A 17,837-nucleotide genomic window follows, 5' to 3' on the forward strand; every position below is an offset into this window, starting at 1 on the left:
TTCAGGCCTGGCCAATCAGGCCTAGGGGGAGGTTTCTGACTGACCAATCTGGGTGACCTCTGAAAAGTCTATATAAGTTGGAATCAAAATAATAAAGCTCTCTTTTCTATGCCACGCTGAGAATCCGGGTCTTCTTCTCTGCTAGTGGCACAACAGCGACAGACTTCGATGATCCCTGTGGGCGCCTTCCAACACAGGATCCTCCATGATTCTAAGCCTCCCTTCTCCCTACAAAGCGGCGGTCTCGATGTGGCGCAGGAAAGAGAGCTGCGGGAACCAGAAACCCCCTCACTCCCGCCCCCACTTCCCCCCGCTACGCCCCCACCCCTGCCCGGGTGCCGCCCGCCGCCGTGCCCCGGCGAGACGCCGCTTCTGGCCCGGCCCCTCGGCAGCTCCTCCTCCGGGGCGGCGCGGGCGGCCGTGCCGGGGCCGTGCCGGGGCCGTGCCGGGGCCCGCCGCCTGTCGCCGCAGCGCGGCCATGGCCACCCTCCTGCCGCGGGGCGCCGCCGCCGCCCGCCGCCGCCTCCTGCTGCGCCCCGCGCCCTTCTGCCCGGGGCCGGCGCGGGCCGCCAGCCGGGCCCTGCCCGCCGCCCTGGTGCGCCGGGGCGGCCTGGTGGGCGGCCGGTGGGTGGAGACGGCCGCCGCTTTCCCCGTGCAGGACCCGGCCAGCGGCGATGAGCTGGGCCGGGTGTCCGACTGCGGGCCGGCCGAGGCGCGGGCGGCCGTGCGGGCCGCCCACGAAGCTGGCGCCGCCTGGGGCCGCCTCCCCGCCAAGGTGAGCGGCCGCCGGGGTGGCGGTGAGGGGGCCCCGGGGCGGTCTGGTCCGGTCCGGTCCGGTCCGGTCCGGTCTCCCGGGGCCTCGCTTCCCCGTCGCTGCTTGCAGCGGCCACGGCAGCCTTGTCTCTCCCTCGCCCCAGGAGAGGAGCGCGCGCCTCCGTAGATGGTACGAGCTGATGGTGGAGAACAAGGAGGAGCTGGCGCGGATCATCACGGCCGAGAGCGTGAGTAGGGCGGCGGGGATGAGCACGGGCACTGCCCTGCGCTGGCCCTGCGCTGGGAAACCCAACACAGGCAGGCGAACAGTGGCATCAAGTGAAACTGACAGCCCTCAAGACTCTTCCTGCGCACTTCACCAGTTAGCCACCATGTCCTTTCTAATAACTTTGGGCATACTGTGTGAGTGCATTGCTCTGCTAGGTCAGTGGATAGCGTTTCAAACATTCCTCCTCCGGACATACATAAAGTGAGTTGGTTTCATGACAGTAGTACCTAACCAGCGGAAACCAGACCTGCTTTGTGCTTCATGGCATGCAAAAGCACACATCTACCTAAAGCATGGCCCTCCTGGCAGAAATGTTTCTGACTGGGAAAAACGATGCAAGTCTCCAAGCTGGATTCATACACTCTGCTTTGGTCTATATCACTGAGTAGTCTGGGAGCTAACAAACTGGTGAATTTTTGGATAAAACCTTGCTGGAAGATACTTCAGCAGCTCCTCTGTGCTGTCACAGCTGCTCAATGGTCATTTAGTCCATGGTATCAGACGTGGGGACAGTCCAAAGCAATACTCCCCAAACAAGTGACCCTGGCATAAACTTGTAACTGTTTTGCCATGATTTGTGTCTTTCTTCAGAGTGGTAATAGCATCTAACTCGGAGTTTGTAAATAAATGCATACTGCATTTGCTATTCTTCTTCCTTGCCCTAGGCAGGTATGAATCCAGGCACAGCACACAAAATATCAACTATAAAATGATGGTATATTGAATCCACACAACTATTTTGGAGATCGCAGTGTATGTCATAGGGAGGGGATCATAAAGTACTCTGAAAAGGAGAAACTCCAAAATTACTTGAATTTGTTTATATTGCTTCTGTTTGCCACTTGTAATATATTTTCAATCTGATTTAATCAAAGGGGAAGCCTCTGAAAGAAGCACAGGGTGAAATCATGTATTCAGCCTCATTTCTGGAGTGGTTTGCGGAGGAGGCTCGACGGATTTATGGTGATGTTATTCCAGCATCTGCAAAAGACAGAAGAGTCCTGGTGCTGAAGCAGCCAGTAGGAGTGGCAGCCATTATAACCCCAGTAAGCATAGCTGAACTCTTCTGAGTCACCTGAAGGTTTTCAGTTCAGCCCACAGCTTGAAATGTTAGTTACTTCTGCAAAAACAGGAGGCAAAATTTTCCCAACTTTGATTATATTTTTTTCTCTCTTCCTAGTGGAATTTTCCCAGCGCTATGATTACCCGGAAGGTTGGTGCAGCTCTGGCAGCTGGCTGTACAGTGGTAGTGAAACCTGCAGAGGACACACCTTTATCAGCATTATCTCTTGGGGAGGTGAGCTTTCAGTGCTAAGCTTTACCTCAGTGATGGACTGACACTGTAAACGGGGAGTCAGATGGGCTTGGAAGGTAGCTCTGGCCAGCTTCATATGGGAAGAAAGGACAAACTGACTTGATGCAGGTGTTTTAGTTCAGTGAGAATCTTTGTACATTGCCTCTAATACGGTCTAGACCCTCAAAATGGACTGGGCCATTTTGATACATGAAATGTCGTTGTATTCTTAATTTGGTTCTTTTGAACAGACAGCTTAAACCAGAGCAAAGCTGCTCTCTTGACATTGTGGCACCTGTTCCTAGTTGTGCTAAGCCCTTTTGTCTTCCATTGACCTACAGACTGTTTACTGCATGCACCAATAACGAAAGTTCTGTTTTTCTTCTGTTGCAGCTTGCAAACCAGGCTGGAATCCCAGCAGGAGTGTATAATGTTGTCCCTTGTTCCAGAAAACAGGCAGCAGCTGTAGGGGAAGTTCTATGCACTGATCCATTGGTATCCAAAATATCTTTTACTGGCTCTACAGCAACAGGAAAGGTACATACGTGGACAGAATATCCTTGAAGATTATTACTGTGGTTATACTAGAAAGGTAGGGGGAAAGTTTGTGCCTTTATACAGAGCCTTCTTTTCTGGCTACTGTACACAGATTGTCCAAATAATTGTGTACCTCTTGAGATACTGCTTATATGTCTTAGTGTCAGTACTTCACGGAAGGATGCTTGTCTGCAACTTCTTGATAACTGCCCTTTATTAAACTATAATATGAACAGTTCTGTACAAGATGTCCTTGGTTTATATCATAAGGTGACAAAACTTACTGATAAGAACACTGAAACTGAGTTTCACAGGTACCATTCAAGAATGGCTCCTGCAGTTGAGAGAAAGTTTTAGAGAAGTCACGCCCTGGAATCTCTGCTCTCAACCTTAGTCAATAAGCAATCTTGTTGCCATCTCGAATTGAATCACTAAAACTCTGGTGTGGCTACAAAATGACAGAGTTTTCTGGGATGGCTGTATGCAGAATGAAGAAAAAATCTGGCATCAAGGCAGGTCATAATACCAAATTCTGTCTGATCTTGGAAAACTTTTGTAAGAGTAGTCAAGATTTTATTATCAAAAAAGAACAAGCAAACAAGAAAAGGTGACAATATTACTGTATAGAAGCTTGACCTGATGTTAAGTTGATCAAAATCTTTCTCTGCATTAGTCCTTAGCCAGAATGAAGGAAATTCAGTTTTGTCATAGGAGATGGTCTAGCATTGTAGCGAAGATGCAATTATTTCCTTGCCAGAGTTCATTTTTCATTGCCTTGCATCCATGATTCCACTGTTCACATCTGGTAAGGTACAGATATCTGTGTCTCCTCTGTTGCCTACAGATCTTGCTGAAACAAGCAGCTGGTACTGTGAAGAGAGTTTCCATGGAGCTTGGAGGACATGCTCCTTTTATCGTGTTTGACAGTGCCAATGTGGACCGTGCTGTCGCAGGAGCCCTTGCTTCTAAATATAGAAACTCAGGGCAGGTGAGAATAATCTTCTTGTCCTTGTTTCTAGACAATGAAGAGCTGTACATATAGTTTAAGCTGTAAATAAGCTACTTTATGTAAAAAGAAACCATGGAACACTTCATTGTGAAGAGAAAGGTTCTGGACTCACACATAGCTCTGGGCACTGAAGCCAGTTACCAGCAAGTCTGAATAGCAACACTAAAATCCCATATATTTTCACAACATACATGACAGTCAGTAACATCGCTGTTAGAGAAGATGAGGTTCACTAGGACCACCCCTTACAAGAGCTTGAGAAGTGGTAAGGCATTTTGTCCTATGCTTTGTTAACATTACATTCATTGGAGAGCTAGAGCTGTGAAAGACACCATCTTGCTTCAGTCTGTTAAGACACTCACAGATAGTTTTTTCCACAATGAGTAGCTTTAAAAAATTGATAGACAAGACGCAGTTGTGCTTTGCTTCAAATGTGTTTCATTTAGAGTAAAAAAAATTTAAGAGCATCACTTTCCAGAACAGTCAGCTGAGAAGGGCTGTGTGGAGACTGTTCCAGCCTCATTAGGTACACGTGAACGCGAAGTGGATGAACTTCAGCTTTTGAGAAGCAAAACATTTTCAGGGGGTTTGGGAGGTCATTTGATGGGGGAAACTTTGCTTGAATGACATAAGAAGAAGACATGACTAATCTTGGGGATAAAGAAAGGAAATGAAACTGGACAAGGACTAGTAAGGGATCAGACCCAGACTGGACAAGATGTAACATAAAAGACACCTCTGCTGCTATAGAGAAGGATAAGTAGCTGTTACTGTTCACATACTGTAGCAATCAAAATAGGGTGCAGTCAGAGTAATGGGGTAGCACAAATAAATAGACCGTTGAAAGCAGTTAGAAACAACTTCCAGGAAGAAAGCAAACTCAAGTAATAAAGGAGTTAGAGAAAAAGACCCCAGACCATTAAGTGTGATTTGAGTTTCTGCTGCTCAGTCCAGCATTCTGAAGTCTAGTTAGATGGCATTTCATGCAGCTTTTTGACCTTGATTGATCCATGTATCTGAGTCCACAAAACATTTCCCCAGCGTAAGCAACTTAGCGGTGTGACATATTTCACACACCCACTGACAGCTTGTTTTGAAGTTGTATTTCTAAAGTGAAATGGGTGATGAAAGAAATGGCATAGCTAGGTAACAGCTTAGGATGAGGGAGGAAAGGCAGGGGACATCAGTCTAGTAACCTAATTCTGTGGCATGAAGGCCAGAATGCATTAATGGATAGATTAAATACAATATAAACTACTGGAATTCTGTCTTACTGTGTTTGTTTTCAGACCTGTGTTTGCACAAACCGTTTCCTGGTGCAAAAGGGAATTCATGATGAATTTGTGGAAAAGTTTGCTAAAGCTATACAGAAAGAACTACATGTTGGAAATGGATTTGATGCAAAAACTACCCAAGGACCACTAATAAATGAAAAAGCAGTGGAGAAGGTATAAATAAATATTTCATTTTTAACATCTTAATTTTCTTTCTATGATCCATAAAATAACTTTACACTTATGTTTCACTTTTTTTCACTTGTTTTATTAGAATATATTTGTCATGTGACTGGAAGTGTGTTCTGTCCCCCAAGTCCATGTGTTCATATAGACAAAGAGATGTGGACAGTTCATGCATCATCCTTCTGTTTTGATAAAGGGGAAGAAAGGCCTCCTTTAGGAGACACTGATTCCTCCTGATTACTTCCTAGCTGTTCTCAAGACTGTTCACTGAAGTTGGATACACTGTGAGAGCTGTATGGTGATCCTGCAGTTCTGAAGTACTGTGATTGACAATTTCCTTTGAAGAACAGTGCTACTTTTTGGAAAAATCTAGGCAGAATAATTAATTGGAATTGAAAATACCAGAACTCTGGATGTTGTAATCACTTGAAACTTCACATGCATGGTTTGGGTCTTCTGTTTGGGGTGACCTGCAACTCCAGGAATATATATATTTTTTTTAAATTCTAGTAAATCACATCTTTTATAATACTTCACCATTCCTAAGGTTAAATATTGTTAAGTCAAATGTCTCATACTTTGTAAGATATTGCTGCTCAGTTGTATGCAGGCTTGGTTTGAATCCATTATACATGAGTGCTGCCAGCTTCTTTCCCTGTATAATGAATGGGAAAACACTCAGTTATTTGGGAGACAGAGGATCCAGTCCTTGAATTTCTTCATGCCTTCCCTTTGTGCATCACCAAAGTGTGGTGTGTGTATCACATACAATTATATATACAAATAAACAAGCACTGTATATACTCACTTTCTGTAATTTCTGTAATTTCAAAGAACAGTATTCTAGGTGGAGATTGCTACTTTAGTTTTTTTATTACTTTCTTGTCTTTAGATGGATTGTAAATGTAGGGGGTAGGTAGAACTGTAGATGTAGGAAAATGTTCTTGCCAGTTCCATCTTGAAAGTTGTTTCTCTTTCCATGGTAGTCATGTACTTCTGTTTTCATAATGCTTGATCACTGATATATGATACCGTTTTTAGTCCTGCAAAGACTTTTTCTCACATTAGGCATTGTCCTTTAATTTCAACAGAAAAGTGGGCTGGGGGCCACATTCATAATTTATCCCTCTGAAATTATGTCAGACTGTAAGAAACAAGAATTGAAGAGAAATTAGATAATATTGCAAATGATCCTCTGCAAAGTGTAAACCTCTCTTCAAAATTTTCTCTTTAGTATTGAAGAGTATTATTTCTTCAATGGGAAATGTATGATTGCTCATTCTTAAATGCTGACTTTAAGATTTTTATTATGCACACCTCAGGTAGAGAAACACATTAAGGATGCAGTTTCTCAAGGAGCATCTATTGTGACTGGAGGGAAACGACACAGCTTGGGGAAGAATTTCTTTGAGCCAACATTACTTAGTAATGTTACAACAAAAATGCTTTGCACCCAAGAGGAGACATTTGGCCCTTTAGCAGCAGTTATCAAGTAAGATTACTGATTTTACAGATTAAAATTAACAAACAAGGAAAGATTATTTTAATAAACAAGATCTGAAAGACAGTTTGAAACAACTATTTTTGTATGATCACACCAGTCTTGTAAAAAGACTGGGGTACACATTTGAAAACGTACTTTGGATATGTGGTTCATTTGTTTCTTTCTCTTGACCTGATTTCAGCATTTCTGCAACTTTTTGAAAATTGAAGTGTCTCAATAGTTAAGCAAGGGTGGGTAGCAGCAAAACCTTCATCAGCTTCATGAACTGTGGTATGAAATAGGAGACAGGACTTCTGAGTTTGTCATGTGATTTGCTAGTCCTAAGCTTTTGTGACAGAGTATGACTTAGAGCTGTCTGTTCTCCTTAAAGCCTTCCCTGCCTTTGTGCAGAGCAGTTGGATGTGATGGAAAAACATAGCTGTCTCTCAGATTTGAGAGTGCTGTGTAGTTGGGGAAATAGGTAGGCTAACCCATGTGAAGTAAATGGTTCAGCTACCATCCAGCGACCTAGGGAGGATAAAGGCAATCTTAACTACTTAACTGCAGTTTAAATTAAGAGGTAGACATTTTAGTGTTTCAAAATGAAAGTTAAATTAGATTTTTAATGTACACTTTTAGGAAAAATAAATTGACTTTTTAATTCCTGGTAAGACTAATCGTTATCAGTAAGTCAGCAAGACAGTAGGTGAACTACAAGCCTCAATTTTTTCTCTTTTCTACTGACAGATTTGAGACTGAAGCAGAAGCTGTTGCCATAGCAAATGCAGTTAATGTGGGTTTAGCAGGTATGCCTATCTGTCAGATAAGTGTATTTCTGTGGTTTTGTGAGATTTAGTGTTATGGGATGATGATTTTGAATGTCAGTGTCTTTTTCACAGTCTTCTGCAATTGTTCTTAGTGATTTTCATTCCTGTATTTCTGTGTCTACATGACAGGATATTTCTACTCCCAGGATCCAGCGCAGATCTGGAGAGTCTCAGAACAGCTGGAAGTTGGAATGGTTGGTGTTAATGAAGGCATAATCTCATCAGTGGAGTGTCCTTTTGGTGGCATAAAGGAGTCTGGCTTAGGGCGAGAAGGTTCAAAATATGGCATTGATGAGTACTTAGAAATAAAATATGTCTGCTTTGGAGGGTTATAAAAGCCTTCAAACAGCACAATCCCAATGTCTTAGAAAAGAGTGCTGTAGTTTTAATTAGCTTCTTGAGCCAGAAATACATATGAATGCAACTTCTACCTTCTTGAGTACTAATCCACCCTGTCCTGTGTGTGTACAGAAATGTTTACAATATTTTGTGCTGCTAAATGTTTTCACATTGTCTTTGTTTATACATCCAGATTTTAGCAATGTGATCACAATATCCATTATTTTTAGTAATGAGTAGGGATGTACATTTATTATTCTTGGATTATCCCTGTGTAATTGGGTGAACTTGGAGACTTGTGCATACTGAAATCAGATTATAACCTATTGCAAAGGGAAACTAGACCATCATTTTTTACTACCTTTAGTGTTTCAGTGTGGATATGGGAGGCTTTGTGATGGCAGTCTCCCTTTAGAATTTTGTGTAAATACTCAGTGGTTATGTGACCTTTAGAAGCAAGGGTGTCTTTTTTAATTTGGGTTTTTTTGTTTGTTTGTTTGTTTGTTTTGTTTTGTTGGGGCTTTTTTGTTTGTTTTTTGGGGAGCTTATTTTTTGGTGGGTTTTTGTTGTTTTTTTTTTTTTTGTTTGTGTTTTTTTGTTTTGGGTTTTTTTGGTTTTGTTTTGTTTTTCTTAAATTGTGGGAGAATCTGCTGCTTACAAAAGGTGAGGAATTGTTTTTAGCTAGATCTAGGCATCCACATAGCCAAACAGACAGCTTTTTCAGCACTGTTAATGCTGACTGCAGGGCTGCTGCCTGTTCAGCTTTAGGTTTTTGAGCAAAGAGATGTAATTTGTGCCTAACAGCTTGCATGCCTAGGATGAAATATGGCCCTTGTTTGATGCCTTTTAGCCCTAGCAGTCCTAGGAACAGGACAGTCCAGGACAAGGAGTTGCTGGCTTAGTGAGTAGCAGGAAGAAGATAGGATACTTACAGGAATAGTTGACAGAATTGTAAGGGGACACTATAAGGGCTGTGTGAAGAAGGTACAAGTGGTGACATGATGATACAGATAAACTCCCTCCCTTCCATGAAAATACCATGACTCTCCTTGGGTAGAAGTACAGTCCCTGAGGTAAATGTTGCTCAGTGTCTAAAGCAACATTACTCACCCCCTTCAAAGAATAGGAGCAGATATGCATCCCTGTGGGCTTTGTGTCTTGAATTGGATTTGTGGTTACACGGGTGAGTGTCCATTAGGGAAGAAGGTTTAAAAACTTTTGAACATGGCTAATTTGTGACCTAATAAAGATTTAAATGGTAGTGGTTAGAGGTGAGACTTCAACAGATCACCTCGCTATTCTGTCATCTTCAAAAGATGCTGTAAGGCTTCCTTAGTATGAAATGAACAATGTTGTTTAAACAATATTTTAATAGCAGTCAAACAAAGCACTTTAAAAAATTTGCAGTGTTAATTTGGTGAATAAATCAGCACTGAAGTTAAGTGGAATAAATTTTGTTTCTTGTGTTCATTAGTAAAAATAAATAAAAGAAGGCAACAGAGCCCTTCTTCCTATAAAGTAATGAATGTACCCTACAAAATGGAATATTTTAAGATATTTTATCCTATCAGGCAAAGAGGTACCAGGTAACACAAGACTTGGGGAAGGAGGGAAAGCAAGCTGAAACTGAGTTTCAAAGGGTTCTTTTTAAAGCACACATTGAGTAGCATTGACTGCTACTTCTTACTTTTAAATACTTTTTTATGGTTGCATTTGTGTAGCAGTTGAGACCAGGTGGGTCTGGAGCACATTATCTGTCTGTACTGTGGGCATCATGCCAACCGCAGGGCAGTTAAAGGGCACTTACTGCCCTTCCAGTAATTCCCAATGCACCAAACCCACACATTTGTGGTAGTGAGGACTTAGTACTGTTATCTGTGCTTGTTGTCAAAAACACAAAAGGATGGCCTATTTCTACACTAGTTGCAAGAAACTGTCTTACACCCAACTTCTAAGATTACACTACTGAGTGCACAGGCTGCCTGAATTTGGGATATACAGTGTTGTGGAAGAGGAAGCTCTTTGCCAGCCTTGGCTACCAACATGTGTTTATTTCTAATTGGAAAAAATACCTTGGTAGAAAAAGGTCATGCCTTGGTTCCTGGATCCCACAACAAAATGATGCAGGCATAGTTACAGGTATTGTACACAGGCAGAATATCTGCCACTGAAATTGCAGTTCTGTCTGTCTGTGAACTACAGTATAAGGTCAAAATTAAAATCATCTTATTTACAGCTGTATGACAGTGCAGTATTTAATGTGAGTGTACTTCTTGGGACAGTGCAGTTGGAGGATAAATTCTTCAACCCTTGCTCTCTTCACTGCACAGTTACTGATCTGATGCATTAGTACATTTAAAATTTTAATGTCTTTTCTGATAATAGCACTTTTAATGAATGTTTACTTTTTTTTAGCACTTTTAATGAGTATTTACTTTTTTAGCTAATAATACCTTTTACTATGCCTGATAACAAGCACAAACAATAATTAATGCTTGTAAGAAACTTTGTCTAGATTGGATTGTGGTTGGATTTCAGCATAATACCCTCATGTGAGTAAAGTCTACATCAGTTATAATCAAAGTTGTCTTCATAGCAAAAGCTGTGATTCTTCAACAAAAGACTTACTTGAATTCTCACACCTCAGTTGTGTTGATTGCACTTGTGATAGTTTAGCAATTTCTGGATATTAAAACCGTGATGAAAAATGTTTTCAGTTAATAAATAACTTCTTTGAAAGCACTGGTTTTTGTGTTTTATTACCTTATTCAATGCTGAATTGACAAATTGACAGCAGCCACATTAGGTTCAGTCTCTCAGATTTGTACAGAAGATTTTGTTCTGACAGCTTTATCTCTATAAAAGACACCACTTCTTTGCATCCACATGTTCATATGGTGTAAGGTTTTGGTACACCCAATTGCAGTCCCTTGAATTTAAATCAAATAGATGAGACTACTTGGGCATAGTAATATGCAATCAGTTGTTTTGTATGCCAGCCTTTTATGCTGAATCAAACATTTTACCACAAGACAGATTTTGTAGATCAGTGTCTTCCCTGCTTTTGTGGTGTGATTACTTGCATAATTCTTTATTTCATTAAAGAAGATTTAAAATAGTTTTGGGAGCTCTTTTATTTCTATGTAGTTAATAGAGTCTTGAAGCCTGAGACACTCTCTTTTAATTTCCAATTTGACATAGTCACAGCCAATTTCCATTTTATTTTCTTAAGTTACTCTTTAAACTGCTGTTTGACACCCCCCCACTGCTTGTCTTCTCTGGGTAACAAGCTCTCAGGAAACTATGTTTACCTGTTCTGCTAGATATTAACAACTTAGCTATCTTAAGGAAGATTTCAGTGTAGTGTTCAGAAGCTCTAAGTTACATTTTAGCACTTGTTTAAAGTGTTTCCATATCAACACTTCCTGCTTAGGTCCTTCCAAGAACAACCTTGAGAAAAGCTGGTAGTTTATTGACTTTATCAGTGAGTGCCAAAGCTGCTTAGCACAAGTGGCTGAAGTTGCTATGGAATTATTTATATTATTTTCTGTTGCACCACCTATTCACAGGGATGGGGGTATGCCACTGTTATTACCAAAATGTATAGTGCAATAGCAAAGGGGCAGATTCCATCCTTCAACAAAGGACACATCATCTCACTCAGCTGCCAGTATTCCCTTGTAATCCAGTATGAATGTCTGAGGTACCACCTGGACTGTGGCACCATGTATCCAAACAGATTTAAAAAGTTGCTTTCACGGTGAATGATTTTTTTCCTTACAGAAAGACACTTGTATCTCATAGCACCCTTTATTATCACTGTTTAGCACACACTTAATACACCATGATGGAAGGAATTTTCTTTTCCAGTTCAGAAACAAGCAGCGTAACCTGCCCCTCTCTAGTGGCATATTTTGGGTTATGTTGCACATTGTATCTCTGATTACTGCCAAGCAGCCTTGCACTGACACACTCTCAAGCATGGAATCTGTTACAGAGTAAGCCACAAAACTGGTGAAACCACCATGCTTGGCATGACAGCCAGTGATTGCTTACACACAGCCAATTAAACCAAGGACAAGCAGCACATGAAAACCTATAGTGAAGTGCAGTAAATTAAATTTTTTTCCTGCTCTCTGATGTACTGAATTGTGTCACCTCTCTAGAAAAAGATGCTCCTGTCAGTAGGAAGGGAAGGAATCAGCCTCTGCACTGCTTTTATGTTTGAGTACAGACATAAGCTATGGTATACAACATATGGCTATTAGCCTAGCCTGAGTGTTGAGTCCAATACAGAATAACATGCCCAAAAGAGTACCTGACAAATTTCTAAAAGGAAAGAGAAAACTTTATTAATAGTTACATAAATGTAGTAATTTAAGCTCAGAAATGGTTCCGGTTACAATACAATAGCATTTGCAATAAATAACATTTTCTAGAAACAGATTCCTAATATAAATTCTGTAATAGCTCACTCATTCACCCACAGGGAGAAGTGCTTTCATATAGAGACAAAATACAAATGTGCAGCTCATCTGCACTTGATTCATAGCCTGTGCAAAAATCATTTGCCTTTGCTGCTTCCTTCTCAAAATTTTATTTCTAAACTTTATATTTCCCTCCTTTGCCTTGGGGAGTTCAGGACATAGAAGGTACATGAAATGGGTTTTTCTTTGCTGCAGAAGTGTGGGATTAATATTCTAGTTAGGGATCCCTGATAAGCAAAAATTGATGTTAAGAAACTAATTCACCTCTATCCCATTTCCCTTCTCCTGGAGGAATGTTTTCCTCTCTCAAACCTCACATAAATGGCAGAAGACTACACTTACTGTCATTTTATTACTACCATCCCGAATCTTCATCTGACTATTGCCTATTACCAGTACACCGGGGGGCAAAATAGTTTCACTTGAGGTTGAAAGCAGGAATAGAACATTTGCCTAAGAACTCAATTATTTAAAGAATATCAGACTATCTAAGGAAAGTTTGCACCAGCACAGAGAACACAAGCATGCACTCACTCTCTCACTGTTAAATTCCTTGCATGTGTGTGTATTTCTGTTTGCCCACAGAAGACCTAGAAAAGGAAAACTGACATCATATAAGCCAAACAGCTGACAGCACTAAACAGAGGCTTGAACAGTACTTATATCTGATGCATCTGACAGAGGGAGAGTAAGAGCTGTTTACCTAAAAGGACAGAGCTGATAATCTATTCTTACACACAAAACAAGAATAACCTATTTTCTCCCCTATGTAAATAAACAATTCTCCATAATTAGACTGTTTGCATTTTGCTCTTTTTCTCTAGTTAATATGACAGATTGAACCATAGGACAGGGAACTTGGATGTGGATCTCAACAGATTTGCCAAGGTAAATTTTTCTTCATACTGCAGTACCATTTTGGTTACGAAAATTAAATCCACAAGACAATTACCTGTTCACAGCCATGGCAATTTCATGCTGTGTATGTACTGCATTGAATGCTACACTTGGGTCCCGAACCTGTTTAACGCTTAGGAAGTTTTCTTCCAAAACAGACTCGTTCCTTAAAATGCAAACAAAGGCAGTACTTTTACACAGCTGGACAATCCCTGCTTGTGCGTGTAAGACCAAGATGCAAATGAAAATCCAGTGCTTTCACTTCAAGGCAATGAGGCACTGTAAGTATCACCATACTGTGTGCCTTCAACAAGAGGCAGTATCTTAGCAGCGCCAAACAATTATTCTTTATTTTCAGTAGACTGAGCCACACAGGACAAACTCCATCTGGACTCCTCTGCTTTTCAGCACAGATGAGTCTTTTGAGAATAGCCCCATCCCTATTATACAAATTAGCTGCCAGTACGCTTTCTGTATGTGAACGAAAACAGTGTGCAGAAGTAAATGCAAGGACAGAGAACTTGCTTTAATAACCAAAGGGTTAGAATCAGAATTCTGTCACTGTGTTTGTACCATAACAGCAAGTTTTCTGACCCTTTCACTAATGGTATGACCTCACATTCTGCAAGAAGTCAATGGTTTTAGAAATAACAATTATACTGAATCAAGATACAAGGCTTGCTGCAAGGCTCTCCTGAATTCCTAACACAAACATGCTTGGCCAAGTGACATAAACATGATACCACAAATTCACAAAGCCAGAAGTTATGGCTTTCAGCTTCTGTGCAAGTTCCATACATTAAAAGCAAGCCTGCTCTCACAGTAAGAGGAATAACTTCTCCTTCCAAGCAGCTAAAATAATCAAACTAGTAGAATCAGAAGTAGCAGAAAAAAATTTAAACTGTATTCAACTTTGAAAACATAGCTAAAATACTCTTAGCAACAAAGATGTCAAAGTATCATCCAGAGAATTGAATTTGCTAAGCAACTTCCACTTGCTAGGGCCCATACAATGAGAAATTGGTATAATACTTCTTATTTGTTAGAGTGAGAAACACTTAGCCAAATCATGCATATGTTCTCATGGCACATGTACTTACCAGTGATCCAAAGATCTGAGCCCACCAGTGTGCTTCCATGGGCAGGGGCATAGCCCGGGGCATTCTGCAGCATTAAGGAATGCAGGTTTATGATTCCTGGAGTTGTTTTACTGGAGAATCAGTTTGTAATTTTGGTATGGTTGGTTTGTTTGTTTTGAAAAAAAAAATATTTTAATACTTTGAAAGAACAACATCCTAGGCTTCAGCACTGGCTTTAATAAAAACATAAACCCCAAAGACAAAAGTGACTAATTTCACAAAACTGACAGATGCTGTTGACTGCACTGACATGTCCTAGAAGGTAAGCTTATAGATAAAGGCACACTGGAGACAGGATTTAGCAGAAGCATCAATGGCAGAACGGCACATACACACTTGAAATTGTTTAAGCAACTTGATTGCTTGTTTAAAAATGCATGTTTCCAAGAAAATGATTCCTGCTAGAACATTCTGTGAAATTGTTCAGAATGGATTAAGCCCAACATTTGGACTTCAAAGGAAAAAATAAATTAGTATTTTGAGTGGGCCTTAACTTTCTTCAGGAATGCTTTAAAGTGAACACTGCTTTTATTATGTTAATACATCTAGAGCAGGAACTGAAAGACATCAGAAGCTGCTCTTGCTTGACCAGGTTATTTAAAAATATATATACACATATACACACACACTCTCAAGAGGGAGAGTGTGATAAAGAAAATTTGTTTCAAGAAATAGCCTAATCCCCCCATACACAGAGTTGAAACTTGGTTTCTGAAGAAAGCAAATCATACCATTCATACAGCACTTTGCTGGTGCATATGCAAAAAACATAGACAACAGCTGTATTAGCCCTTTTTAGCTATTCACAGCCTCTCTCACCACGATGACTCCTGCAACCACACAAAAATCTCCAGAAAAATACCGGGCTGGACACCGGGTAAATACTCCTCAGTGCTGCATTAGTAGTCTTAGGGACTGTGGCTGACTGCATTTGAGAATCAAAGGTATGGCACAAGTTATGAACATGCTATGTTACTGCAACTCTTGGCCATTGATTCCTCCCAGCCTGGACAGTTCTGACTGTTGTCCAAGTCCATTAACAAGAGAAGCACAGAAGCCACAGTGTTCAACGCAGCTACTCTGATGTGTCAGACTTCTATGAAAGGATGGAGAAAGCCACAAAATTCTCCACTGCTTTATTCCTCATGATGGAGATGGGCTATGTCCCCTCCCTGACTCTTCTACACTGTTCCCTTTGATCTCTATACTGCTCCATCCTCTGAGAATGAGTTCTCTACCCCTGGATTAAAAAAAAACCCAAACAATCAAACAAAAACATTTTAAAAAAACCCTCTTCAAAAATGCTCCCAGAGGAATGTTTTCTCCATCAAAACACATCATTCCTTCATCTCAGGCCAGTAGAGGACCCCCAGGAAAGCTGATGTCAGCTAAACAGTAGCACTGACACAGATGCCCCTACAAGTGAGGCTTATGTATAAAAGTCAGGTCTTCAGTTTGAGATTTCAAGAGTAGTATTGGGGGCACAATTTCAAAGCCTAGGCTGTGAAAAAATTACCGAGACTGTGAACAAGAATATCAGAACTTCAATACACCTACCCTTGCCAAACACCTAAAAGGATCTCTTAAGGCCAACACATCCAGTCACTGAACAGCCAGAGACGAAAAAGTCAAACAATCTAATGTTCAAGCTAAAACATTGCTCAGTACCAATTCCCATGACAATGAAGGTACATTGAACCTCCTGCTCCACACAGGGTATTTGCCATAAACATTTCACTACACAAGTGCCTGGCTCAAGTCTTTAATTGAGCACTGATGCTGACAGATGAAAACCCATCTCAGCTGAGCTTTCAGTCTTAAAAGGTCCAGAGCTCCTCAAAGTGATCTAAAAAAAGTTGTTTGGGATGCGCAAAATGCTTCTGAAGGCACATCACATCAGGTGCTACAGTTTCTCAGATGGACATGGCAGAGCCAAAGCAACTTGATCATTACAGAAGCAACCTAAGGCTGGATTTCCCTACAGACACCACACCTTCTATGTGAATACAGGGAATGTTGCATCCTCCAGGACACAGATATACCATGGTACATTACAGATGATTCAGTGCAACTGCTAAGTGTTAACTTTCTCTGAAAACAATAATGTTTTCACCCAATCAACACTACCCTAGAAAAGGAAGTCACAAAGTACAGTTGGATAAACACAATGCACAAAAAATATTCTTTGTGTTTCCATCCTCAACTGAAAATTAGGATGGAGCCTGTGGCTACATACTGCTCTCTATAGTTGTAGGGGACTTCATCCATATTGGCTTTTGCTGTTGTAAATCATGCCACTTCCTAAAGAGAGCATGATATGAATCTGTATGCCATTGTTAGTTACCACAGCTTGTAGCGTAAGAGCCCTGTCTAGTTTTGTAGCGATGGTATAGAAAAAAAGGCCTTCTGAAGTTCAAATATTCAGCACAGAACATGCAAGAAATAAGATGTGCTTTTTCTTGTTTCTATAATGGTGACAAGAGGAGTTAGCTGACTATCTAATCTTTTCTCCCTCCTTCCGCCTTTCCTATCTGTGCTAGAAATTTACCCTTTAATCTGCAGTTAGTTGATGTAATAAGAAGCTTTTGGTTCTGGAAAAACAGAGGTGGGCCAACATGTTTCAGATGTGTTGCACCAGCATATTCTGTGCTTTTACCCTCATTCAGTTATCTGTCTTTGGAGCTGTAGTTGAAGGAAACTCCATTTCTGATGGATCCATTTATAAGTGTTCTAGAATTCTCTCTTTCAATCTTTTCTCTGCTGAAGATAGTGTCCTGATCACTGTCAAACTCTGACTCAGAGACCATCAGACTGGAGTTGTGTTCTGTACTTCTGTGTTTTATACCTGACAATAAAAAAGCAGAACAAACTCATTAGAAAGGTTCGGGTTTTTAGTAACTCCTAACCGTCTTCTCCCCTGCTGCAATATGAAAGGTAAGAGGAAACATTCTCTGCAATGCAATGTAATAGGATACAGCAAAAGAAAAACTCTCTTAGGAAGTACCATGTACTGTTTCTGATACTCTTATGACTTCACTGCAGGTCCATCAGTTTAAATACATATGATCACTCTGAAATGTGAATATATGTACTTAAATCTGAAACGACTAGATTATCTTAGTAGATGCTCAATGTATTTTTAATAGCTTGAACCTGGAAATCAGGCTGTCCATTTTATTTCCTTGGATTTGAACATTTCCCCTGCTAAAAACTGAAAGTCAGATAAATTAAAATATATGTGAACAGCAGCTGAAGTCTACTGATGTCTAACAGGGCACTTACTGGTCAGGAGGGAACTGCTTTGCAGCAACAAAAACAGCTCC

General features: G+C 40.8%; 2 protein-coding genes across 2 annotated transcripts in view; one reads left to right on the plus strand and one right to left on the minus strand.

The window, feature by feature from the left end:
* Nucleotides 1-449: 449 nt before the first annotated feature.
* ALDH5A1 (aldehyde dehydrogenase 5 family member A1) lies at nucleotides 450-10,733 on the plus strand. The gene is made up of 10 exons (XM_085051707.1): nucleotides 450-775; nucleotides 918-1,001; nucleotides 1,918-2,088; nucleotides 2,223-2,339; nucleotides 2,730-2,873; nucleotides 3,718-3,861; nucleotides 5,172-5,330; nucleotides 6,665-6,834; nucleotides 7,573-7,631; nucleotides 7,782-10,733. The coding sequence occupies exons 1-10, from the start codon at nucleotides 479-481 to the stop codon at nucleotides 7,985-7,987; spliced, it is 1,551 nt and encodes a 516-aa protein (XP_084907833.1). The 5' UTR covers nucleotides 450-478; the 3' UTR covers nucleotides 7,988-10,733.
* Nucleotides 10,734-12,317: 1,584 nt separating this feature from the next.
* Nucleotides 12,318-17,837, minus strand: part of KIAA0319 (KIAA0319 ortholog) — a 61,348-nt gene continuing 55,828 nt past the window's right edge. Inside the window, exon 21 of the mRNA XM_085051706.1 lies at nucleotides 12,318-17,359. Coding sequence (XP_084907832.1) covers nucleotides 17,181-17,359 — 179 coding nt within the window. The 3' untranslated portion in view covers nucleotides 12,318-17,180. The remainder of the gene's footprint in view (nucleotides 17,360-17,837) is intronic.

The sequence above is a fragment of the Lichenostomus cassidix genome, chromosome 2, assembly GCF_008360975.1.
Source record: "Lichenostomus cassidix isolate B80296 chromosome 2, HeHo_3.0, whole genome shotgun sequence".
NCBI lineage: Eukaryota > Metazoa > Chordata > Aves > Passeriformes > Meliphagidae > Lichenostomus > Lichenostomus cassidix.

Bases quoted from the DNA above. Each gene is read 5' to 3' on its own strand.
- ALDH5A1 (XM_085051707.1), top strand. From the start codon at position 479: ATGGCCACCCTCCTGCCGCGGGGCGCCGCCGCCGCCCGCCGCCGCCTC. The intron at 1,002-1,917 runs GTGAGTAGGGCG...ATTTAATCAAAG, and splicing joins GGATCATCACGGCCGAGAGC to GGGAAGCCTCTGAAAGAAGC. The intron at 7,632-7,781 runs GTATGCCTATCT...TCTACATGACAG, and splicing joins AGTTAATGTGGGTTTAGCAG to GATATTTCTACTCCCAGGAT.